This window comes from Leuresthes tenuis, unplaced genomic scaffold (genome assembly GCF_036924035.1).
Source record: "Leuresthes tenuis unplaced genomic scaffold, fLeuTen1.0.hap1 SCAF_17, whole genome shotgun sequence".
NCBI lineage: Eukaryota > Metazoa > Chordata > Actinopteri > Atheriniformes > Atherinopsidae > Leuresthes > Leuresthes tenuis.
In genome coordinates this window covers 12,522,483-12,546,333 of record NW_027325371.1, presented here as the reverse complement: position 1 = coordinate 12,546,333, position 23,851 = coordinate 12,522,483, and the positions used below count along the sequence as shown (strand labels likewise).

General features: G+C 41.9%; 3 protein-coding genes and 1 non-coding gene across 5 annotated transcripts in view; 3 read left to right on the top strand and 1 right to left on the bottom strand.

The window, feature by feature from the left end:
• Nucleotides 1-624: 624 nt before the first annotated feature.
• LOC140272938 (uncharacterized) lies at nt 625-8,575 on the top strand. Of its 2 annotated transcripts, XR_011907989.1 has the most exons (10): nt 625-1,061; nt 1,451-1,509; nt 1,857-2,379; nt 2,476-2,529; nt 2,625-2,703; nt 2,895-3,039; nt 3,397-3,486; nt 4,218-4,411; nt 4,567-4,766; nt 8,490-8,575. XR_011907989.1 is itself a non-coding variant. In XM_072368451.1 (9 exons), exons 1-9 carry the CDS (start codon nt 958-960, stop codon nt 4,714-4,716), a joined length of 1,398 nt encoding a protein of 465 aa, XP_072224552.1. In that variant the 5' UTR covers nt 626-957; the 3' UTR covers nt 4,717-5,512. The 2 variants fall into 2 exon arrangements, 1 of the variants encoding a protein (XP_072224552.1); XM_072368451.1 differs by lacking the exon at nt 8,490-8,575 and having other exon boundaries at nt 626-1,061; nt 4,567-5,512.
• Nucleotides 1,235-1,308, top strand: trnat-agu (transfer RNA threonine (anticodon AGU)). Its single transcript has one exon. It is a non-coding gene; the product is annotated as a tRNA-Thr (tRNA).
• Nucleotides 8,576-14,786: 6,211 nt separating the features above from the next.
• On the top strand, nt 14,787-23,719 carry ccnf (cyclin F). Its single transcript, XM_072369702.1, has 17 exons — nt 14,787-15,159; nt 16,373-16,527; nt 16,693-16,799; nt 16,888-16,955; nt 17,116-17,312; nt 17,513-17,566; nt 17,921-18,025; nt 18,146-18,223; nt 18,710-18,861; nt 19,180-19,344; nt 19,518-19,641; nt 19,747-19,927; nt 20,047-20,134; nt 20,862-20,961; nt 21,099-21,235; nt 21,747-21,925; nt 22,197-23,719. The coding sequence occupies exons 1-17, from the start codon at nt 15,147-15,149 to the stop codon at nt 22,649-22,651; spliced, it is 2,358 nt and encodes a 785-aa protein (XP_072225803.1). The 5' UTR covers nt 14,787-15,146; the 3' UTR covers nt 22,652-23,719.
• LOC140274018 (transcription factor Sox-9-like) overlaps nt 16,030-23,851 on the bottom strand; it is a 411,498-nt gene continuing 403,676 nt past the window's right edge. The window contains exon 4 of the transcript XR_011908072.1: nt 16,030-16,040. The gene's annotated coding sequence lies outside the window, so the exon portion shown is untranslated. The remainder of the gene's footprint in view (nt 16,041-23,851) is intronic.

Below are 23,851 nucleotides of genomic sequence, written 5' to 3'. Positions count from 1 at the left end.
TTTGTGATCTACCAAAAGTGGGCAGACATCCATAACACTGAAAGTCCATACACACAAAAACGCAGTACACTCACATCATTAAGGATTAGTTAATTACATCATTTCTATCAGGTGCACAAAAATGATAACGCTTTCAATTAAATCCTAAATGTGAACAAGCTTTTCTTGTACAAAACGCCTTTTGTACAAACGCCTAATGTTACACTTACTCTCAGTATAACATGAAAGGAATGTGGCTTGGGATCTAAAATCTCTGGAAAATTGAGTATATTTGACAGATTTTGAAGATTTTTTAATGTTTTATATCATATTCTGATCTTAGCTTGGAAAATAATTCTCGCTCATTTATATTAAGAATAATGGGTGGTGTTCCTTTATTTATTTACAACTCAGATATTTTGACATATTCATGTTTCAAAGTGGGACATGAGCAGATGCCAGTAGTTTTCACAATGTGAAACCAAGAAAGCGTATATTTTATCCATGTTGTTGCAACCCAGGCCAGCGACATGGCGTCCCCGGCGACTATGAAGATTCTCGCGAGAACTGAAAACTGAATGTGGATTGTTAAAGAATGTATTGTGCTTTCTGATTTTATAACGTGGACGGTATATATTTTCTCACAAAGTTAGACAGAGGGCCTGCCTCGGTTAGCTTCCCAAACATATGCATATGACTTATCTATGACACTTTTCGACATCGGGGCGAGAAATGTGACTTCCGCATCCGTTAAGTGTTCGCGGGTCGGAACGAAAGGGTAATTTTTATGTGAAATTGTAAACTTCTTATTTTCTTCCCACGCGTTTTGAATAAGTTATGGGTTGTAATCTTATCGGATAAACCTTATCGTGGATTCACTTTCGTTGAAAGCAACAATTTAACGTTTATGTTACTCATTTAATATTTTTTACCGAAGAAAAAAAAAAATTAAAAACACCAGCAAGCTACACAACGACCATGTCACTTCTGTCAACGGTGCAACAAGCTATCAAGTCGTGCAAAGACGAACAAACCAGACTTAGTGATAGTATTCAGGTCCTCAGAGAAATATTACAGAGCCTGTAAGTATGTTTTGTCTGTAATCAGTTTTCACATTTCGCTCTTGTGCTTTTAATTTTACGCTGTGTAAAGGCCGTTCAAGTAAGCTGGTACCTGGTCTTAACCAGTTGTTATCCAAATATCATTTCTAAATAGCTAGCTTTAAAATGGCACCTAGTGCCCGATGGAGGCATCTGGCGCTGTGGCTTAGTTGGTTAAAGCGCCTGTCTAGTAAACAGGAGATCCTGGGTTCGAATCCCAGCAGTGCCTATTTTGAGAAGGAACTCTTTCATTTTTTTTTAGTTTTCCATCATGTGTTGATGTAGAAATTCGGTTGTTATCCGCAGCTAATTCAATTTACTGCTGTTTTCTTGCTTTGCTGTGGTCATGTGAAGTTATTTCCCCCCCTCAGGACTTTGCATCCCAAAGCAGGCTTTGAGGAGTCAGAGTTATCAGAGGATACTGTTGCAGGTAATTTGGGGAAAGAAAAGATTCTTATTTAAAGTTTTTTTGGGATGGGTAATATGCTGACTAATCAATCAATCAAAGATATAGCCCTTAAAGACAATTTTTAAATCTTTTTTTACTTGGTTTGCATTAAAAACACGAGTTTCAAAATTGTGATTATTAATGATAAATTAATTTCAGTATATTTGGTTATCACAACTACTGGACATTGAAAGGTTTGATTGTGGTTGTTTTAAGTTGTCAAACTCTCGTGAAAGGTTGTCTTAACAACAAGTTTATTTATAGATTTGAAAAAAGTTAAAAGGGGAGTTGCTTAACTGCAATGGCATGTTTGCTTGTCGCTGATGCAGATGGAGGTGCCTCACCAGGAGAAAAGGAAGATATGGAACTGCTTGAGCGAGCGCTGGAAAAAGCCCTTCAGGTCCGCCATGGCTCAGAACCTGCTAAAAAAGACTCATCCGTGGATGTATTGCGTTCATCTGCAGCATGCAAAGGACGTCAAACAGCCATCAAATCAACCTCTAGACTTACCAGCCTTGACAGAAAAGAGGCCAAAAAGTGTGGTTTATCGGATTACACCACACTGAGCTCAAGACCTTCAGCAAGCAGCAAACCTGTAAAGTCGAAAAACAGGAACCACCAGAACCACCCCTCCTCCTCATCTCGGGCTGTGCACCACAGGGCTTCTGGGAAACTGCAGCAGGCTCTCTCAGCATCTGTGTCTCCTGATCAGATCACAACCTCACCCTCTAAAAACAAAACAGTCAGAAGCAACATGCTGAGTGATGATGACCCAAGCAAGGCGGCATCTGTCTCCGTGCCTTTTTCGGACACAGATGGGCCTGAGGCGAGCAATTTGCTGCAACAGAACGGGTATGTTTTGCACAAGTGAACATGTTCACACTTTCTCATTTGCAGTTGAAGGGAGTAAAAAAAAAAAAATGTTTTGCTGCCTTGGCTTCTTGGCAGATTACCGACTGAACAAACAACAAAATGGAAATCTTTAAGGCGCAAGCAAAACAGGTTGCGTAAAATCGATCTTTTGGTTATATAAAAACTAGTCTCAATTTCCTAGTTTGTGTTTGCGGACTAATTTCCCTTCCCTGCATTATCTGTAGGTTGTTGGAGAAAGTCATTGCTCTTCAAAGGAAACCTGTGACTGGGAGGAGTCACTTCATGGAGAGAATGAGAGCTACGGTATCCTTCCTTTTTTCTAGGGAAGCAAGTCAAAGCCATCTGGCATCAGACATGTTTTCCATGTTGTCTAATCTTGAGCGAGGAATTATTTTCTACTCTAGGAAATTAGCAGAGATTTTCTCTTTCGTTACTCTGACCCTTTTTCTCCACTGAGTGTGTCATCTTTGACCCTTTTTCTGTGACCCCTCTAGTTTCCCAAGGATTGGCCATGTGGTAGTCCAAATCAGACCCGGGCTCTGCTTGACAGAGTGACTCACCAAGGGCTTGACCTTGTTTGGCGCTGCCAGGCAGAGGAGAATCTAGTCAAGCAGGCTTCAACAGTGGCCACGGAGTTAGGTAAAAAGCCTGAACAGAGCTTCAAAATTAGGAGTAGAAGTTATGTACAGTGATGACACACGTATGTGGGAGAGAGATGTGGTGTTCGTGGGAAAAAAACTGCTCAAGAGTTGGCAGGAAGTGACTTTATGAGAGTTATTTAGACGAACAGATATATCGGTGTTTGGCCTTTTCTTCGCGAGAAAGATTCAGGATCCTGAACGTTTGAGATTTTTCTGCATTTGTTGCAGGCTTGGAGCAAAGGCAAAACCATTACCTATTGCTGAAGTAACAAGATGTAGTTACACAGCATTGCGCCTCTTGACTCTGCAATAATGTTATCATTGTAAATCTGTTTTTTATGCACCTCCTATACAGGTTGCAAGCAGAATGATTCCTGTTTGACACTTGAAAGGTTGCAGCTGACAGCCGTGGAGCTCCAAATCTTTGCCAATCAGGTGAAACGAGGTATGAATCTTAGTCGACCATAGTAATAAGATTACACAGCATACACCCTCATGATGGAGAGCACATTGACGGAGAGCTGGATTTGCATGTATGGGTACCACTCAGTCTGTACATTCAATAAGCCACGTGGTGCAGATTCAATTATCTTTCGGCAATACAGTTATTGAGATTGTCCACAAATGTTCCATTGACTTCTTCCAGATGATCCGATCACCTTCACGGAGGGGGATTTCTTTATGTCTACCAGCTAAAGTTCAAATGCAGCTCTAGTATGTCTGCCAAAGCCTGTGTCAGTGAGAAGTTCCAGTAATTTCTGAGCCCACAAACCTGTCAGGTGTTGTGAACATTTCCAACCAGTCTGACATCTCACACCCAAGGCTCAGTTAGGATTTTATTACAGAGGTTTCATCATGCCAAGAGGAATTTATCATTTATTTATTTGAACAACCTTTAAAAGATGATTATGATGAGTGCCGTGTGCTAACGAGCTAATGCAGCCTCCCCATCTTGGCATGTGGAAAATGAAAACAGAGCCGCCGTGAAACCTTGCTGCCAGATCAGTACTTTCCTTGGCCTCATCAGATCCCATCCCAGTGATGGTGTGGTTTTAAAGCCGTCTCTCCTGACGTGGCCAGGCAAGGACCCAGCTATTTAAAGCTGAGGCAACAGAGCAGGAAAACGTTTTGGGGTATGGTTGCTCACGCTCTAAATATAACCGTGTTTTCCGTCAGAGTGGAAAGCATGGGATCGATGGACTCCAGAGGGAGGTTGTCTTTGCTCCTCTGGGTCAAACGGCGTTTGGGGAGATGGGAAAACATCAGTCCTGCCCCTGACCATAATCTATAGGGCAGAGGCAGAGCTCCAAGAGTTGGAGAGGCTGCGGATGAGGGTGGAGCTGTTGCAACAAGAGATTTACCTCGAACAGGTAATAGCTGTGTTCATGAAGCACCTGGAGAAATAAGTGTGAATCATATTCCTTATGGTGCTTATTAATTTTGCAGTTTGTGGTTTTTTTTTATTGACACTATATAAATAATTTGAATAAATAGTTTGCTGACAGTCTCCTCTGCTGTGTCTCAGGTTCTGTGGGACACTCTGTCCCCTCACCTTTCATCTTTAGTACCTGGACCTGGACGTACCAATCCCACTTTGCTGCGAGACATGTACTCCCTGCTGGGTGAGGGAGGGGAGCGTTTTCCTGCCATAGTTCTGGACTCTGAGCCCGAATGACCACTGAGCATGTTACACTGAGGGCTGCCAGTTTATAAGCATAGCAACAGGTATGCAGACACCTCTCGGTGCACTGCAGTCCAGTGAAACAACAAAAGATTCAGACACGGCCACTGAGACAAGAAGATCGTAAAGAGGAAAAGCATTCCTCTGTGTTGAAGTGTTCCTGGGAAACAAAGTGGAAGAGCAAGTGGATGTTTGTTTCTTCTTGTCAGCCCTGATTGGGGACTTTTTATATGATGGATCCAGTCTCCTGTGATCCTAAATGTTAATAATCTATAATTAGTTGTAGAGAAATGTGTATCTAATGAAGTATAAACTAAGTTGAACCAAGAATGGAAATGAGTGGAATGCTTTCCTTTTTTTTTGTTTGATTTTGCTGTCATTGTATGCGTTTTTCTTTGGCCTATTGTTCAAGACTGCTGCTGTTACTGTTTTTACATGAATTAGTGTTGTATTCCAGATATTATGAGCATGCGGCAGAATTGATCTGACTGCGTGCGTATTTGTAATTCCAGTCGGACTTCCCATAAACACTTTATTTCTAAAGCCTTCTGGATAATTCGTAATCATTTTTTAATTGCTCATCTATGGTACACTACAGTCAATGCCAAAAATAATTTGTAATTTAAAAAAAACAACCTGTAGTTTCACTCTGTGCCGACAGGTGGCACTCAACAAGCAGAATAAGTGACCCCAGGGCACAATAAGGAGTGATTTGTGTTATTTTCTACAAGTTGCTGTTGTGCCTAAATCAATCAATGAGTTGTAAGTTAGATTCAAACCTTGACCTAAGATCACTAACACCAGCAAATACTGGCTACTGGTTGGTCTGCTTGTCTCTGGATTTAATTGACCAATGGACATCCTGTTTTATTCCTGTCTTTCCCTGAAAACGGAAAGAACAAGATTACTTCAGGCTGACTCTCTTTATGTTCTAGTTTCGTCCAAATCAGAATCTCCAAGGAGCTTGTTAGCCATGTGGACCTGCAACCTTTCCAATGTGTTGCAGGTATTTTGGTTTTTTTTTTCCAGTGTCGAAAAAGAAGCAAAGAGAAGTCAGCCTATACTCCTACGGAGTATTTCTCCACATGTTTTTCATTTCCATCCTGAGTGTAATACATGCAGACATGTAATGCGTGTGAGAACATATGGGACCAATACTTTCTCTGATTTGAGATTCATGGTTTTGCCCGTCTCAGATGTGATGTGAGGGCGTGTGTGAGATGCAGGAGGGCCAAAAGGCTCATGCACACAGATGACGTGTGGATGGCAGGGGCTGTTCCAGACTGGGCGACAGGTGGCGCTGGGTTCACACAGCAGGACGTGGGTGTTTGAGCCCTGCTGCACCAACCCTCTTGCACACACAAACAGTGAGACACGCACACCCAGAGCCGACTGAGTCACAAAGACGATGTGCTTGTGGGCCTGGCTCTGCGCACTGCAAGCTGGAAATGGCATGTTTCCCTGAGGACAGGAAAAATAAGATTATAAAAGGGATAGGACTATTTCAGTCCTAGATAGGCTGTTTTTTTGTCCAAAACAAGCGTACAACACTTCAAGATGACCAGTTCTGTGCTAAATGAGGAAAATGTTCGCACATGTTTGCAAACCCTTTATAGTTCGAGCACAAGCTGTGTCCCTCTATATGTGGAGGCAGCCGTGTCGTCTGGAGGAGACTGTTAGCAGTGTGCTGCAGGCTTCCAGTCTGTCCATACAGTCTTAGATTAGCGTGTGAGAAGGGAGTATAGGATGAGACAGGAAAGCATCTTTGAGATCACGTCAACACTCCAGTGGAGCCTACGCAAGTCAGCCTTCCTGTGACCTGCATACATCAGCTGCTGCTTAGCTTTGGCTGTCACCAGCAGAGCTCCTCTGCTCCCACCATCGTGGCCTGGCCCTGCCCAGGTTGCCTGTGTCTCACGCCTTTTGTTGCATTTTTCTCACGCCTCTTTTTGTCACATAATGGATGATCCAAACAGTTTTACTTTCTGTGGAAGAAGCTTCGTGGAAAGTACATCTGTATGTCACACACACATGCTCTCACACAGATAAGTTTCCATATAAATTCTTTCTTGTGCTCCACGTCTTTCAGCCTTTTCATTTTATCTTTGTTCAATACCCCCTCATTAAGGGAGTCCAAGTACGAATCCAGAGAAACCAAGGGGAGCTCAAAAGAATCCACTTCTCTCCTTCTGTCCGTTGCTTTTGAACATTTCTTTTCTCCCTAGCCCCCGCCCTTCACAAACACATTCCTCACTTTCCCTCTTTTATTTCTCTTTGGCTCGTGTACATGTCTTTTGCTGGGTGAACTGCTTGTTAAGTCAGACTTATTATTTGATTGCCACTACCAATCAACCGGTCTAATCCAGCTTTTTAGCTCCAGTGTCTTAACATGTTGTCCTATGCAGACAGAAGCATGTCTGTCATTTATAGTGGAATATTAGGTAATCTGCTTGCACATGTCCCAAAAGCATTAAAGAAGAATAATTTGATGTATGTATGAAGACCAAAGCGGTTGCTAAGCTTATTTCATGCTGATGTTTTATAGAGGCACAGAGGTGCTTTTTTTTTTAAACCTGTAATTAAAGATCACTGGTAACTGTGATGTTCCCCACACATTTCTCTAATCTTTTGACAACCATAATATTTTGGACATTTAAGAGATTACCTTTTGGACTTGTTACTTTTGCCTTCAAATAGTGTCATATAACCTCAGAACAGCTGGCTATCAGACAAGTCCACTCTAATTCTCATAAAGCCCCTTCCTGCCACGTTAAAGCCTGGAGATAGACATGTCGTAAGATTTGTATTCACACCCATCCTCCTTTAATGTCGCTTTTTAAGTGTGGAGAGAAGATGAGATGGATGAGGAAAAGAGCGCTGTCTGGATTGATGTTATTTTTAGAGAACAATGAGATGAGCATACTTGAGGATTAACCTACTACCAGGTTTGCATTCATTCAGAAAGAACCAACTGAAAGAACTGGCATTCGCAGTGTGCGTGGGTGGGAAATAAGAGGGGGCTGCCTGTGTTTGCTGTCACGAGTGGGCATGGACATCCGTCTATTAACACTCCGGTTGTAGCAGCTCTGTTTATATGATGTATTATTTTTTTCCGATGTTTACATGAACCGTGTATCTGTGTTTGATTTCTGTATAATTCCCACCTGGTGTTAATCTGTAGTCGCATATAGGAGGTTCCACCTTTCCTGTTGAGTAATAGATAGAGGTAACCAAGAATTCCCGTCCTTGCTCTGATTTCCATTCAGCAGTGGGTTTTTTATTTCCCGCACAGGCAATTTTATTTCACTGGAACACAAAAAGAGACTCAATTGAAGTGCAATGATGGGAACACGAGGAAAAGAGGGAGCAGCGAAGTCTTCTCCCCTCCCCCTTCCTGTGCCTCCTCAGCCCCTCTTCTACCTTCTTCAGACTTTGATGTCACCCACAATAACCAATCATAACCCTTGGACTTCCCAGTTTTTCATCCCTTGCTCCTCCCATTCCCTTGGTCCTTTATATATCTCCGTGACTACTATCTGCAGAGTGTACAATGTGCTGTCGAAGAGCCAGCAGGCAGTGTATAGAGAAACAGCCTGAGAAGAAAGGAGAGAGGGAGAGAGTGTGAGTGGATTTCAGCGCTGACTTACAATCCTTCACCTGGCATGTTCCAGCCATAATGACTATAGTAATTTCCTCTTTCTCATCCAAACCTTTTCCTCCCCTTTCTCTCTTTTCCAGCCTCTCTGTATCTCCTTCTGTTTCTCCAGACCAGAACTGACTACAATTAGGATCTTGTTGAACAACGGTGATCCAGTCGGGATCTGCCAGCCCACACAGTTAGGATGGGCTGTACAACGGGCCATTTTGCTTGCCAACCACAGCCCCAGACCAACTCTGGGCAGGAGAGTCAGTCCCTGGAGGCTGGAGGTGCCAAAGTACCTGAAGTACTCTCCTCTCTGGAGCGTTTGTCCCAAGCTACAGGAGGCATGGAGAAGTCCTGGTACCGCTGCATTTTTCCCTTTGGAATAATCTCTTTGGTTATTGGGGTTGCAGGAACGGGGGTGACCTACACTTACAATGACCTGCCACAGACTAAAGTAGTATCGGTGGTGCTACTTGTTATGGGCCTTTTACTGTTGCTGATGGCAACTGCTTGTTGGACTGTCCACAAGAAGAAGAAAAGGAAAAAGAATGAGGGAGGCTCATTCACCTCTGAGCAGTGTCCCCTTTGAAGAACATGGAGATAAGTTATAGGAACTCAACAACAGACACATGCCCAGGGCTGGGAGCTCAAGGTCCTGCCAAAACAGCCTCCACTTCACCTACTCCCAATGCCAAATTCCCTCTATTCTTCATGACAGTTTGGCTCAACTCATATAGGAGAAACATTTGGTTAGGAAATCAGAGGAAGTTGAAAGAAAGACAGAAAGGATGTTGAAGATCTATGTAGTCTGGACTAAATTTTTGGATAAGCAAAGGTGAATAACAAATGTCTCTCTCTCTCACACACACACACACACTATCAACAGACAGCAGGTGTTCTGTTTCAAAACAACCTCTAAGGGGACACACAAATATGCATTGCACACTTCTTGCATATTTACATGCATGGATTGGCACTTGCAGTCCTACAGTGGGAGCTTGTGCAGACACCTAACACACTATGCAGAGCTGCTGTTGGAGTCAACGCTGGCGTCACTAGGCACGTCAGTCACAGCATTCCTCTTACCAGGACAGGTGACTCTCCAAGAGGCCAGAAGTGGGCCAAAGACGGCAACCTGATACCCAGCCGAAAGAGCAGCACACCCACGTCAGCGCCCAACGTCATTCACTCATCCTGTGACACTGCAGCAATGTGTTGGGGGCTTTTTTTACGCAAGGGGAGAGTGGAACTTGAGTCCAGCAGGATCTTACTGGCATCTGTGTGGATGATGAGCTGGAGGGGACAGAGGATCTGCTGGGGAAGTGCAAGGTGCCTGTGTGTGCTCTGATCAAAGTTTGGGTAAACTGATAGATTTTTTTGGACTTAAATTCAAAGCAACAAACAATTTGCACATATCGCCATGTCCTAGCAAGAAAACCGTTTCGTAAAGCAGCATACTTTGAAAGGCCTTTTGTAGCTTCAGCTTCACTTTACAAAAGAGTGGAGCGCTTATTTTCTGATTGAATGATTGCCTTCCTGTCAATGTGCGAGCATTTACACCCAGCCTTCCATGTATGTGGGGCACCTCACCTCCACATGAGGGAAGCCAGGATTGTTGAAGGACACTGCCCGAGGGGACATGCCACTGCAGGGACACTTTGACTGATCCTGCTTCTCTATGGCCCCTCCCGCTTGGTGCCTTGAGCAAGCACTCATGGAAAAAAGCTCTGTCACATTCCCCTGTTTCCATCTGAACTTCTGAGAATTTACCCCCCTGCTCTTTCTCTCTTTACCCAACAGAGCTCTCCACATCTATCCCATCCATTTCATTCTACATCCCCAGTATCTGACTTTTTCACACTTATTTGCCTGTTGTGAAATAGCTCAGGACGTGTGTGTATAGCCCTCTGACACTGAAGTTTAGACACACCTTTAAATGTGAGCTCGATGGTCCATCTAAATACGCTTTACGTTTCTTAGCTAAAGAAATTTGATTAGTCTCTCTTTCACAATGAAATTAATATCGGCTTAAAGTGAGCAGCAAATCCCTTTGCCAGTCTGAAAATAGGGTGCTTCATCATTTTCTAGTGAATACTAAATAATGTTCAGGCTCTGAGTGACTCTGGGGTTTCCCCTTTCTACACGTTTTCTTTCACAGAGCGAGTGAACGTTGCTGCCCTCACATCTGTGAATAGGGGCTTTCTGTTAGTGTAGGATCTCATGGGATAAGATATACAATGCTGTTATATTCTTGTCTTAAACACTTCTTTATGTGACTGATTGTAACACGAGATGAAAGTGCAATGTACGGAAGGTGAAAGGAGTATACAGTGTCTCCACATGAATGGCTTTGCTAGCACTCCTGGATCCTTGAGAGCTATCATTGATCACTGTTGCATTGATCCTGACTCCAACTTAAGCTTGCTGAGGAGAAGCAAGGAGAATGTGTGCATATGTGCAGGGGCAGCACTTATCACACAATGCCAAAGACCATCCCGAAGGCCAGCTTACCGATTGCAAGGCTGCATTTTCCTGCCTCTCTTGAGGCAGGAAAATGCATCAATGGTGCAGTCTTTTTCCATGTTCTGCTCATTGTGATTTAGATACTGGTTTTCAGTTAGAATCTTTTTATTTAAACTAGAAAATGGGGGCAAGGTTAATTGTGGAAGTCAAAAGTAGAACCTTGGACGTTGTTTCTTTGGCTTTTATATAGTAGAAAGGCATTGCCCCTGCAGCTAGATTGTGATCAGCCCTCCTGAGCAGAACATAATAATTACTTGGGGATATGATGCATTACTGGAGATAGCAGAGAAAATGTCAGCTGAACTGGAGTGGGGTAAGTCCTCTCTGAACCTTTAAGCTCTGACAAAATCGAGAGCTAACATAGATCAGTCTGTATTTCCAAACATGCTTACTATAACTCGCATTAACCCCGAATGTCTTTCAGGGTAAACGTTAACAGAAATGCTGTAGAGGCATTTGTAAGTATGAAGCCCTGAAATGGCATGACATTCAGTGATAACGCATCAGACTGTCTGCCTTTACTATTTTTTCTGGAAGCTCTCTTCAGATCTATTCACTTAGTGAAAGTGGATTTCATGGGGCTTGAACACGAATGCAAAACTGAACCATTCTCAATATCTGTGTTAGATTTTTTTACAATGTCATAATGCGATAAGTGTTTAGGAAGGTTGACAGAGGAGATATTAATGAGAATAATCCCTTGCCTTTTGTTGGTGTTTTTGTGGAGCTGCTCCGTCAGAGGTAGAGAAAGAAGGGGCAAAAGTGGTGATGGATAATTTTATATTGGGGAAACAGTGCAAGCAAAAAAAAAAAAAAATGAAATAACAAGACAAGTGAACTACCTTCTCTTATATTCTTGCCATGGCTTGTATATCGATACAGTTTTCCCGTGTGTAGTACACATTGACAATGTTTTGTTGGTATAGTTACACTTGCAAATTGTTAAGCTATATTGTGCCAGTAAAAAGTGGTGGACGGTGACCAGATATTATTTGTTAGAGATGTGAAGTGATTTCCCTTCTGCCTTCTGAATTATTAAAGGGAAAAGCTACCTCTCTCTGCTGCGGGGATTTACGTCCCTCTCGGAAGACAGCCACGCTGTCTGCCTTTGCTGTTTGTCACTCCAGCAAGTGACACAAAACACGTTGGTTTGTGTGCCATCCAATATGTGATGCTGTATATACAACTATTTGTTTTTTTATTTGTACTGTATATTTCTACTAATATGTCAATTTTAACTCTTTACATATGTAATGAATTGAATAAATGTCATGTGATAATTTTTTTTCGTCTGTGATATCCTTATTCTTCTGTAAAGTTTTTTTTTTTTATTAAAAAAAACTTATGAAGCTTTTATCAGATATTAGGCGTGTTTGCTTTGGGAAACTGTGTAGAATCATCTGAAGAGTAGCAGCATTTAGTCCTGTCCTGACAGATCTGGAAGAATCTTTTGACAGGGCTAAAAATACAGAAGACAAATGGGGTGGACAGTGAAGAGACAATAGACTAACACTGTTTAGACTGTGGAACAAACAGATGACGATTGTCACTGCAATTTTTTGTTAAGTATGAAACACAGATATGGTTGGCAGAAACACCTGATCCACGACCCGCCATTTGCTTGATATTTATGTGTTGTATATAGACACATTGTCATATGCTGCCTTGCCAGATTGGATGACTTGTTCAGATATGCAGAGACATGTGGGATCCCTTGGTTGTTAAGAAAACAGACTGGCCTCTTTCAACCAGAATAAATGACACCCCCTACTGGCAAAGTACACTCACGAGGACTGATGTGTCCGACGTGTTATTAACATATGTGGAAGTTAAACCAATCGATTTTCTTAGTAGTTTATTTCAAATTGTCAGTACCAAAACCTTTTAACATTTGCTGTTAAGAGCTGGGAAACTGATATGGGTGTGGAGGGAACTGTGTTTAGGTCTGGCCACAGGGAGGAGAGGCTAAGCAGGGCAAAGTGCAGATGGGGTGGAAGTGGTCACTTGGGTTGCAAGGGTCAGCACAGATTACAGGAAACCAGATGGGAGCAACTCATCCGCCTCTCTATCTCCTGGACTTGGACACAAGCATTCAGCAGTATTTGGCTTTAATCAAACTTTAAATCATACAAAACTGACATCAGTTTGGAGATATGCAACAGGCAGCACAACGTGACATTAGGAAAACTGAATTTGAGCCATCTGGGGCCTTATTGGTTTATTCATTCAAATTTCCAATCAGCAGCATTTGTGCAAAAGAAAAATCTGTCTGTACCCAATTAGTCAGCGATAGCTGTAGGCTCCAAATTATATGTTTGTGGTGGGATGGAGTTACATTCCAATTCTGCTGCAGATATTCTTACAGCTGTTTTGGAGCCAGGTATAGGCAAAGATTACATACGCTTGTGGCAAGACAGTCAAATCAAAATGGAAAATGCTCCTAACATCTATGCATTGTAATACAAACAAATGTACCAACAAAGTACTGGATGTAATGGGATTGGGTAATAATTGGCTACCATAACACTGTCACATAAACTAAATGAGGAATAGCTTTTATTACGTCTGGATGAACAAAAGACATTTTTAATTTTCAAAAGGGAACTTTTGCTCTTTAAAGAATGCTTTTCTCCAATAGTGCAGCCCATATAAATTAAACCACTCAGGTCTTAATAACACCATTCTTCCATATTCTTCTTAGTTCAGATTTACTCTCTCTCATATGATATCTCTTTTTAGTAAAATGATGGCAGATACAAATAGATACTCAGGGGAAAGAAATTATAGACCTCTTGTTGTTTTTAGTGTTATTTCTTTAATAATATTCAATGTCATTTCTAATCCCTAGTCATTTGTGTTTTTGCAGAGAAAATGGTTGAGATGAGTTGGAGTTGCTATGGGAACAATGCATCAAGTTGAGGATGTCACAGCCCTTGCAACGACTGAAGTCAATCAGCTACAAGCTAGTTTGATCCCTCTTCACCTCCAGTGTTAACTAGAGCAAGAGTTACATGCCCCATTGAGAGGAGAGGAAAGTAAAATAAATGTGTTGTATCTATTCACCACCACACATGTAAGTTCTCGTTTATAGAAGAAAAATGACTATGAGTATTGAGTTTTTGCTTTGGAAAAATAACAAAATACTTTTCTAATGCTCTTATACGATTCAACTATTGAGTGGATGAGATAATGATGAGCTCAAGGTTTTGCTTGAAATTATGAGTTTGAATGGACAGGTGATGTGCAGATCATATTGAGAGCCTGAAAGAAACAAATTATTGTTCAATTTATTGTACTTCAAAAGACTAGCAATCAAGTGGACACTATTCAGCTTAGAGAGCCGTCTTTTTATTCTCAGTGAAGATCCAACACAAAGGGCTTAATCATGTACTTTCGTTAAAGGTAGGTGCTTCTCCGACCAAACCAAAGCTGTTGCTTCAAATAATAACCTAATGTCCTTACAATCCTCACTAGGATTTTTACAAACATTACTGATATAAATAATTCTATTCACCTTCACAGTTAGAAGTTGAACATTACATTTGTTCTCACGAGCAACATTCATAACATTTGGTATATCAGAATGCTCAGAGGAAGTAACACAAATTAATTCAACCGAAGCACTTTTCTGTGGCACTGACTTGGCGAAACATCTCCCCTCTGCTGGTGACGGTTACCTTACACCTGTCCCTTTAAATAAGGGACATTTAAACTACATTTTAAACTACACTTCCCACAGTTCCCTTTAAGAAGGTGGCTACGTCGATGCTCATCATATTCAGGTCACCCAATCATTTACGTTCACTGGCGAGCGCGTACTTCGAAATGGCGTTACGTTGTCCAATGAGCTGCTGATAGTCATATAGTTTATAAGGTTTAGCCAATTGGTGTCATCCTTCTTCCCATTGTCCAATCAACAGATGCTTTTGTTTTGGGTGGGCGTCATCACCCTTCACCAATCAGATTGAATATAGAGTTTAAACAGTGAGCGCGGGCGGTCCTAGAGTATTTTTGGGGCGGGTCTATGTGGGGACGCGTGCTTGAATTTGAATTCAGACGAGAGCGAAGAACTTGTATAGATATTAACCAACTACTCCAACAAAATAGACACTATAACACTGTATATTTTGTAATCCGGTAAAAAAGTCTGCAATTTTGCATGTGTGTAATATTAGCTTCTAGCGTTGCAACGTTTAAATCGCTGCCTAGTGCTATATTTGCAGGCATCGCTACTTAAGGACAGATCACTGTACTTGCAATGAAAGCGGGTGGTAAGTAGTTTTTAAAAAAACTTTACCAAGTCTTACCATTAACGTGCGGATTATTTAATATATTTCAAGTGTTAACGAAGTTGTTTTTATCACTGTAGCCATAGAGTTTGCACTGGTAACTAGCAACTAGTCGGATGAAACGTTAACTGAAGTAGAGATGGATTCCTACTGAAAGTCACTGTAACGTTTGGTGAAACTGACAAGAATGTTGATGCTAAAACCTGCCCCTTACTTTTAACCGTATCGTTTGCGATGGTTAAAACTAAACTCTTAAGTGTAATCTTATTAATAAACCTGGTCGTTACTTAACGCCACTTTATTGAACCACAGGAGGGAAATTTGGGCGCTCACTTGGTTTGACTGCTCCCCTTCAGATACCGATGTTACAATCGTTGAATTGCTCTTAATGCAGCAATAATTCAGCATTGTATGATTGATTAATGCTACCGAGGTCATCATCTGTAAGCTAATTTAAACATTTTCACATTCAGGCAGAGGTTTTGAGTAGACTTATGTCTTATGTTAGTCATTTTAATTGGAAAAGGAATGATCCACAAGCTTTAGTAGTTGAGTAGTTATTTTACTAGTTAAACTCTTGTATTTGAATTATTACTTCATCTGTATCACAAAAAATGTCCTACAAGTACTTATTAGTGAAATATGTCCATCGTGTCTGTCATATCTTTAGACTATTTTCACTTGTACTCATGAATATAATAGCAGGATCTATTTATTGAAGTGGGTTGAGGTGGATCTAATTTTGAGCTAATTTGTATCAATCACTGACCAAAGATTATTTTAATTGTGGACCATTTGCTTATATTGTGATCATATTTGTTCATTAATCAATAACTGATCAGGATTATGTTGCACATACTTGGCTAGTTCAGTTTGTGGCTGAATTCCACAATTTGTGTTCCTCATCTGTCAAAATCTAAAAGTACAAAGAACTAAGAAAAGATTTTAATTCAAACTGAATAGTATTTTCTTACATCCCACTGCTTCTCATTTAGATTGAAGATCCACAAGCTGCTAACACACTAACTAAACTGCCCACTGGCCTGCTTTTTATGTAGAGCAAATAGGCATTTTGCATCCATGTGAGAATTAGTTTGACGGCTTTGCATCAATATGCGAAAGGATTTTGTGTGTTTGCTCTTCAAACGTACCTAAGTATTGGCTGTATCTCAGATACAATTCCTTTTTCTTTTAGTTGTCCACTGCCGTTGTTCAAAATGCTACACGGTTCCAGCACGGAAGCGGGTCCGTAAACGGTCTCCGGCCCTAACTTTGCTGACTCTACCTGAGGAGATTGTTCTCTATGTGCTCCGGTGTCTCTCTGCGGAGGACCTACTGTCTGTCAGAGCGGTGCGTAAACCTTACATAACCTGTGACATGTGTGTGCGTTGAAAAGTACGGATTATCCTAGTTTTGATGTGGTCCTGTGTCTTGTGACCACTTTCATTAATATCTTTTTCTTTTCTCTCTTTCTCTCCTTCCCCTCGTTCTCTGACTAATTGCCTTGCTCTACAGGTTCATTCTCAGCTGCGGGACATTGTCGATAACCACTCCAGTGTATGGGCCAAGGTCAGTTTCAGAGACACATGGCCATCTCCCAACACCTTGTGGCTGTTTGAAAGGTACAGTTCCTTCTGTCGAATCTTTGAAAAGAATTTAACTTGTTTTTTTTTTTTAAGTGTATTTATCCTGAATTTCTCTCCATCTCAGAGCTGCAGAGAAAGGGAACTTTGAGGCTGCTGTGAAACTTGGGATTGCTTATTTGTACAATGAAGGACGTAAGTTACACTTTTTTTCTCTTTTATGTTAGTTAGTTGTTTCTACTGTAAATTTCTGTTGAAAAGATCATGCTGGATGAATGGGACAAACATTAGAGACAAAACCCCTATTGATGAAATGATTCCAGCTCCTCACTCTTGCCATCTCTTTTGCCTCCAGCATTGTTGAGTGATGAGGGGCGGGCTGATGTCTGTGGTCGAAAGGCCTCCCACTTCTTCAGCCTGGCCGAGAGCCTGCGCTCTCCCAAAGCGGATCCCTTCGCATGGGTCTTCATCCGTCCGCCATGGTCGCCCACTGGCAGCTGCTGTAAGGCTGTGGTGTTCGATCGCCTCAAGGCTGAGTGTGATGACAACATGGTAGGTTCTGCTGCTGCCAGCTCAGAGGAAAAGTACTTCCATTTTGAGTTCACAGATATAATGCATCGCATTAACATCCACAGGATGTGGAGGGAGTGGTTTCTTATTCAGGAGAACCATAGTATCGTGAAATGTATATCAAGTGTTCAGATAATGATATTTTTGTGTGTTGATGGGTTTTTTTCCTCTTTTCTCTGCAGGAAAAGCGGGGTCCTTTGTTGCACTGTTTGGCCAGAGTTTTGCTGCTGTTCGGGGTGAGTGACAGTGGAGCTGAATCTGACTGTCCAGGTCTGGTTTGACTGGTTTGCCTGGTTTCTACCAGTCTCCAATAAATAAAAAAAATTTTAAATTTGTGTGCTGTCAGGGGGCTGTCAGGCCTGTCATCCATCTCTGTGTTAGCAGCATGGAGATGAAATAATAGTTTTCCTATTGTTATCTAAGTCACAGACAGTCTTTCTTGCCTCCGTGTGCTTGTTGTTGAACAGAATGGCACATCGGTAGCTCTCATGTTTAGCTAAGTCAATGTTTCGGCAGACTGCTGTATTTGACTGTTTTCTCGGAGGATTAAACAAGTCATAAACATCTGGAACTGTGTTGCCTTTTGTCAGGAGGATGAGAAACGTTCAGATGCCATATCTATGCTGGAGGAATCCTCACAGGCCGGCTGTCTACAGAGCTCCTACCTGCTGTGGGAGCATAGTCGTAAAGCAGCTGTGAGTGATTCTGTCATTTAGTGCGCCTCCTGGAAACATGACTAATGGTTTGAGTGAACATAAAGTGACAAATATGGGCAACTTTGACATAAATGTTTTGCTTGTGCATTTGAATTTCAGATGGCAGATCCAGGAAGGTACCTCCAGTGTGTGCGAACCCTCAGGGACTATGCTGGCAAAGGATGCTGGGAGGCGCAGGTGTGTAATTTATCCACTAACTTGCCCATATGCATGTGTTCCTATTTTGTGTCTTGTGATTGCTTTCTTTGTTGATCTCGAGCTCTAATCTCCCTTGTTCCTTTGACTGCAATGGCTGAAAGACAAAACTGCGAAGAGTTTTGTCTTTTTGACAGCATTTCATCTGCCATGTTTTTGTTTAATTTCTGTTTTTCATTTCCCCACTCCATAAAGAAGTTCTCATTGATGTGCTATAATTCTGTGTCAAGAGGGCTTGACAGTTGTTGACACATCCTTTTTTTTTTTCTCTCCTCACTCCAGTGAGTCACCATGATGTGACTCATCTGAATCACAAGCTTAGCAATTGTAGCAATAAACTGTGGCAGTATTCAGCCATATTGTTATCTTTTAGAGCAGCACAGTTCAACAAGCTGTCAAACCCTCTTAAACTATTACTACTAGATTTATTTATATATATTTTTTTAATGTTTGGTCTTCTTTCCTCAGTTGTCTCTGGCCAAAGTGTGCAGCAGTGGGAATCCACTTGGCTTGGAGTCCAAGGCATGCTCTGACCTCGTGGCCCAGCTCTTTAGTTCTAATCTGGCATCACAACGCTGTGCTCAGGGCATCCTCAGAAGAGGCATCAAAGACACTATGAGGTAAATGACAACAGGAACAACAGTCTGATGAATGATACCTACCTAGGCAATCAAATAAACCTGTTAGTCATTGCGGTGACTCACTGTGTTTTCATCATCTTTGCTCTCTCTGTATTGACACTGCTGAAGATGAAACGGAATGATAGCACAAGTTTGCTAATTAAAAAGTGATTAAAATGTCATTAATAGGCTCATTTCAGTCACGCAGACTACATTTAAATTAATTTAATCTATTTTTTAAATTCTAGACGTCATCATTCATTTTTCATGCATATAACTTTAGATTTTTTGCATCCCTCTTTCCTTGCCTGTCTCTAGGTACATTCTTGTTGACTGGCTGGTGGAGGTGACCACCATGAAAGACTTCTCCAGCCTGACGTTACATGTGACAGTGGGCTGTGTGGACCGCTACTTGGCGCTGCGCTCTGTTCCCAAGGCTCGCCTTCAGTTGTTAGGAATTGCCTGCATGGTTGTTTGCACACGGTGAGGATGCCCACATGCTCACATCCTCTGCGGTCACTGTGTAATTCGGAGCTTTTCTTTACCGTTAAGGCACATTTTATAATGTAGCTTGAGCTAATAAAAAATCATCCTTAAATTGTACCTTTCGAGGCCCTTATACCAAACTGATAATGTTTTGTTAAATTCTTTTTCAGCTATATCAGTAAAGAAATCTTGACCATACGTGAAGCTGTTTGGCTCACAGACAACACCTACAAATATGAGGACCTGGTCCGAATGATGGGAGAGGTTGTGTCTGTTCTGGAGGGAAAGATCAGGGTAAGGACAGCAACTAGCCTCATGAACAACAGAATATCCAAGCACTATGGAAGGATCTTTTATCCTCATGGGATTTGTTGAAATAGTTTTCTTCACTATCCACAGAGCCCCACGCTGCTGGACTACGGGGATGTGCTGCTCTTTCTGCTCCCTCTGGAGAGGCGTACGGCTCACCTCTTCAGCTACATCTGTGAGCTGTCGCTGCTCTACTCCACTCTCGCCACACCACCTCCCGCTAAACTGGCCTGTGCTGCGCTGCTGCTTACACGAGCGCTGCATCACTATGGTAATGCCACTCTTACGCTCATGCAACATCCCACTTAATGTTTTCAAACGTGGGGAATTTATTGTTTTATTTGGGTATGAAGTTTATGTTCATCCCGTCTGTGCTCTCCTTTTCTGCAGGTCCCGTCTGGCCCACCTTGTTAGCTGACTATACAGGGTTTTCCAAGCAAGACCTCGTCCCCCTTTCTGTGCTGCTTTATGTCAAGTGGTAAGCTTCTCATTGTGTGTGTGTTTTCGAATGGATTGGTAGCCAAGCAATGAAATTGGACCCTCAGCTAGGTTGTCGTGATACATTCAGACTAAGTGCATTGAATACTGATACCTTTTATTTGCTTTTATGAGCTTTATGATTTGCATTGTCTATTCAGCAGTTTATTGATGCACAACAGGTAGTCGGTTAAAACCCACAATCTGAAGATGAGACATAAGCAAACAATATACATCAAGGTCCATAAAATGACTTTCTGGTTTGTTGCTATACAGTGACTCACATGGCTACCACCTCACCCTTCTCTCCACCGTGAAAAGAGATAACAGGAATTGATTGATGATGTGTCTGGCTGCTTTCAGCGTGCCCGCATCGATTCAATTTAGGATGTTAAAAACATCTGGTTTTCCAAGAAAATGGATGACCATTAGTGTTTAAAAGTAAAGGTGGAGGAGTGAGACCTTGCAGAGTGATAAATACAGTAGGAAGCATTAGTTGATGTGGGAGTGGGCGAGGGTGTAATCATGAGTCAACTGCCAACAGTGTCACAGAAACGTGCCCCAGAGTGAGTCACTTTGGTAGGTGAGTGTTGTATCGACAGCCTGCAATTCTCAAATGGACATGTAACAAGATTAGTCCCCGAGAGTTGATTATAGCGTTGCAACAAGCAAAGAGGATCCAACTCAGTTCTTCTTTTCTTTCTGTTTCCTTCTCGCTCTCTTTTCAGTTTCAGTCAAGATATTCCCAAAGATTACCGGCACGTCTCTCTTACTGGTGTTAAGCAAAGGTTTGAAGATGAGGCCTACCAACAAATCAGTAAAGAAAAGGTATTCATTTCATTTATTTTTTTCTTCAATGTGTAGAAAAGGATTCAGGTTGTTCACTGCTTTGCTTTCAAAGTATTTATTGATTTCTTTTTCCTGGATTTAACTCCTCATTCATTTTATCCTCCGGCCTCTGCCAGGTGATCGGTTTTAAAGAGCTCTGTCAGATCTTGGAGATTCCTGAAGTTGAACCTCAGATGGAGCCTCCCAGCCCCACTGGTGGTCAACCAGCTGACATACACACTTTCCTGGCATCTCCATCAAGCACCAGCAAGAGGTACGCCAGCTACCAACGCAGAGGTCCTCAGTGTAATAGCAGGGTGATATGAAAAATGTATCCACTCCAATAGCTAGAATTTGGTGTATTAATCTTGACAGCTGTGTGAAAATCATACAATATGTTAGTATGTCAGTGATGTCATTTATTTTCTATTAGGAAAGCGGTGAAATGTGCTCTTTGCAGTTAAATGAATTCAGATAAATGAATTTATTGCAGTAGAGAACCAGGAAAGGGGACAACTAAAGCTCCTGTACATGACAGTAAAACAATGATAATTTATGTTTAGCTTTGCAACACATATTGCACATTAAACTATAATATTGGGTCACCTGTGCAGTAGGACCTGAAAGATAAACTCACTGACAGGTAAATGACCTCTACCCATAGCGCTTCTCATCGTCGCCTGTGTCATGACACACAGAGACTTGTGAACCATCTTGTCCAGGAGGTGTTATTCTTTTGCTCCTGTGACTCACTGCAACCGTCTGCTTGTCCACTTTCTCTTAAGGAGACGCGATGACGGCATGCAGGCCCACAGAGGCAGCTTTGTGGCCACGCCCACAGCAGAGTTGTCCAACCAGGAGGAGATGTTGCTGGGGGACATCCTGGACTGGAGTCTGGACTCCTCCTGTTCTGGTTACGAGGGGGACCACGAGGAAGATAGCGAGGGAGATAAAGATGGTGATGGTGAGTATGAGTATGAGAAAGGAAAGGGGCTGGGCATATTCATTCCAGTGGGAATACTAGTGGGCTTAAAGGTAATGCATATAAATTAACTAATCTATATGCGGAGGAGGAGAATTATGCATGAGCTTTTCTTTCCCACTAGAAATTAAGCTGCAGTTGTATTGTCCACCTTTTATAGATGAGCATATAAATGAACGTTAAATGTGGTGTGATTAAAATTAGCCATGTTATTTTCATTATTTAATCTTGCCACCTTTCTTTCTTCCTGTAGCTTCTATGATATCCATCAAACTACACCCACTGACTGATGCAGACGCCAGACTTCAGCACTGCCGAGCTCTGTCCAGTGATGAAGACAGCTTCTGTGAAGCAGAGGGTGAGGTAAACAAGGATTGCCAAGGCCAAGAAGCGCTCTCCTCATCTACAAACCTTAATAGTTCGGGATATTCATCCGTCCAGAGTGTTAGCCCCTCCTCTACATGCTCTTCTTCCTCCTCCCTCATGCCTGGCACATTCAAGACCTTCACCACCCCTGTGTGTGGAGCCTCGGCTAATGCCCAGCCTGGCTTCCGCCTCTTGGTGCCCATGCAGAGGCCCCGGGGCACCTCCACCAAACAAGTGAAACGGAAAAATATAGCAGCTCATAGTGGAGGTGAGGTGGAAAGGGAAGAAGAGGACCTGGATGGAGAAGAGTATTCTGCTAATGCAGGGTTTCTGAGCTTGTAGACAGTGGTTCTTTTAAACGACCTTGGGCTGTTCAGTTTCTAACCTCCAGCACTTTTCTTTTGTTCTCAATGTTCCCTTTGCCAGTGACCAGTCAGTCAACTTCTGGGAGATCAAAGACTTTTGGCCTAAAAGATGAGGAAGGGAAAACACACAAGCATAAGAATTACCCAGAGACTTGCCTTTCTATCACGTTACATTTCATTTACATGTTTACAGACATGGCGCAGTGAGAATACCTCCCACAAACGGACTCACAGTCGACTCTGAAACCACTGGAAAATGACTTTGCTCAGGAGCCTGGTACAATAGCTACCATTTCACTTGTTTTTAGGCCTGCTACAACAACCTATCTCAGATCACATTAGATATTTGTGCAAGAAATCAAACCTAATGGATTAATTTTTTCTGGGGAAAGAGTGTCCATTGTTATTTGAAGACATAGCCGTCATGTTTTAGTGTCTGTTTTGGGTATGATAGTCTCTGATGTGTACTGTCTGTACAAGAATCAATCTTGTATTGGGAGCATTTTTCATCAAAAGGTGACGACTGTCATCTATTTGATGAAAGTTTCTGCAACTGAAGCCTAAACAAATATGATTGTTGCAATTCAACTTGTTCAGTTTTGTCATTTGAATATGTTTGCCAAAGGTACTGTAGTGCCATTTGTGTTTTCAGGGGCATCTGCTTGAAAATAAAAGGCTGTGAAATTAGCAATTTAGTAGTCTGCATCGACTAAAGTCCAGTTATACTCTAGTTGTGCTGTTGATAAATGCTTTTGTTGATGCGCGGCACTAATCACATCAGGAACTCCACTTAGATGGCAACTTAATCACTGAGATGTGCTGACAATGAAGCAAAATTAAGCATCACAAGCTCGATGAGGCTTGTACAACCCCCAGTTTACTATTCAAAATTTGATGGTGCAGTCATAAGTATTCAGCGCGAATATATTTAGGCATACAATGCAACATGACGCTCTAACATGCTGATAGGTTTTTACTCTTCCCTCCATCTGAATCAGGTCGAGCACATTTGTCATCACAAATGCAGTTAAAGATTTTTTTTTTTTTTTTTTTTTTAAATGGATTTGCATGTCTTTCTCGAACACAGTTGAGACACTAGAGGAAACTGATTACTTTAAGATGGTTTTCAAAGTACTGTTCAGGATACAGAATACACAATAACTGTGACTGACTGTAA

Excerpts from the sequence above, each read along its gene's own strand:
- LOC140272938 (XM_072368451.1), top strand. The coding sequence starts at position 958 with ATGTCACTTCTGTCAACGGTGCAACAAGCTATCAAGTCGTGCAAAGAC. Across the intron at positions 1,062-1,450 it reads AGAGAAATATTACAGAGCCT|GACTTTGCATCCCAAAGCAG; the intron begins GTAAGTATGTTT and ends TCCCCCCCTCAG. Across the intron at positions 3,487-4,217 it reads TGCCAATCAGGTGAAACGAG|AGTGGAAAGCATGGGATCGA; the intron begins GTATGAATCTTA and ends GTTTTCCGTCAG.
- ccnf (XM_072369702.1), top strand. Across the intron at positions 17,567-17,920 it reads GAGTTTTGCTGCTGTTCGGG|GAGGATGAGAAACGTTCAGA; the intron begins GTGAGTGACAGT and ends GCCTTTTGTCAG. Across the intron at positions 19,928-20,046 it reads ACGAGCGCTGCATCACTATG|GTCCCGTCTGGCCCACCTTG; the intron begins GTAATGCCACTC and ends CCTTTTCTGCAG.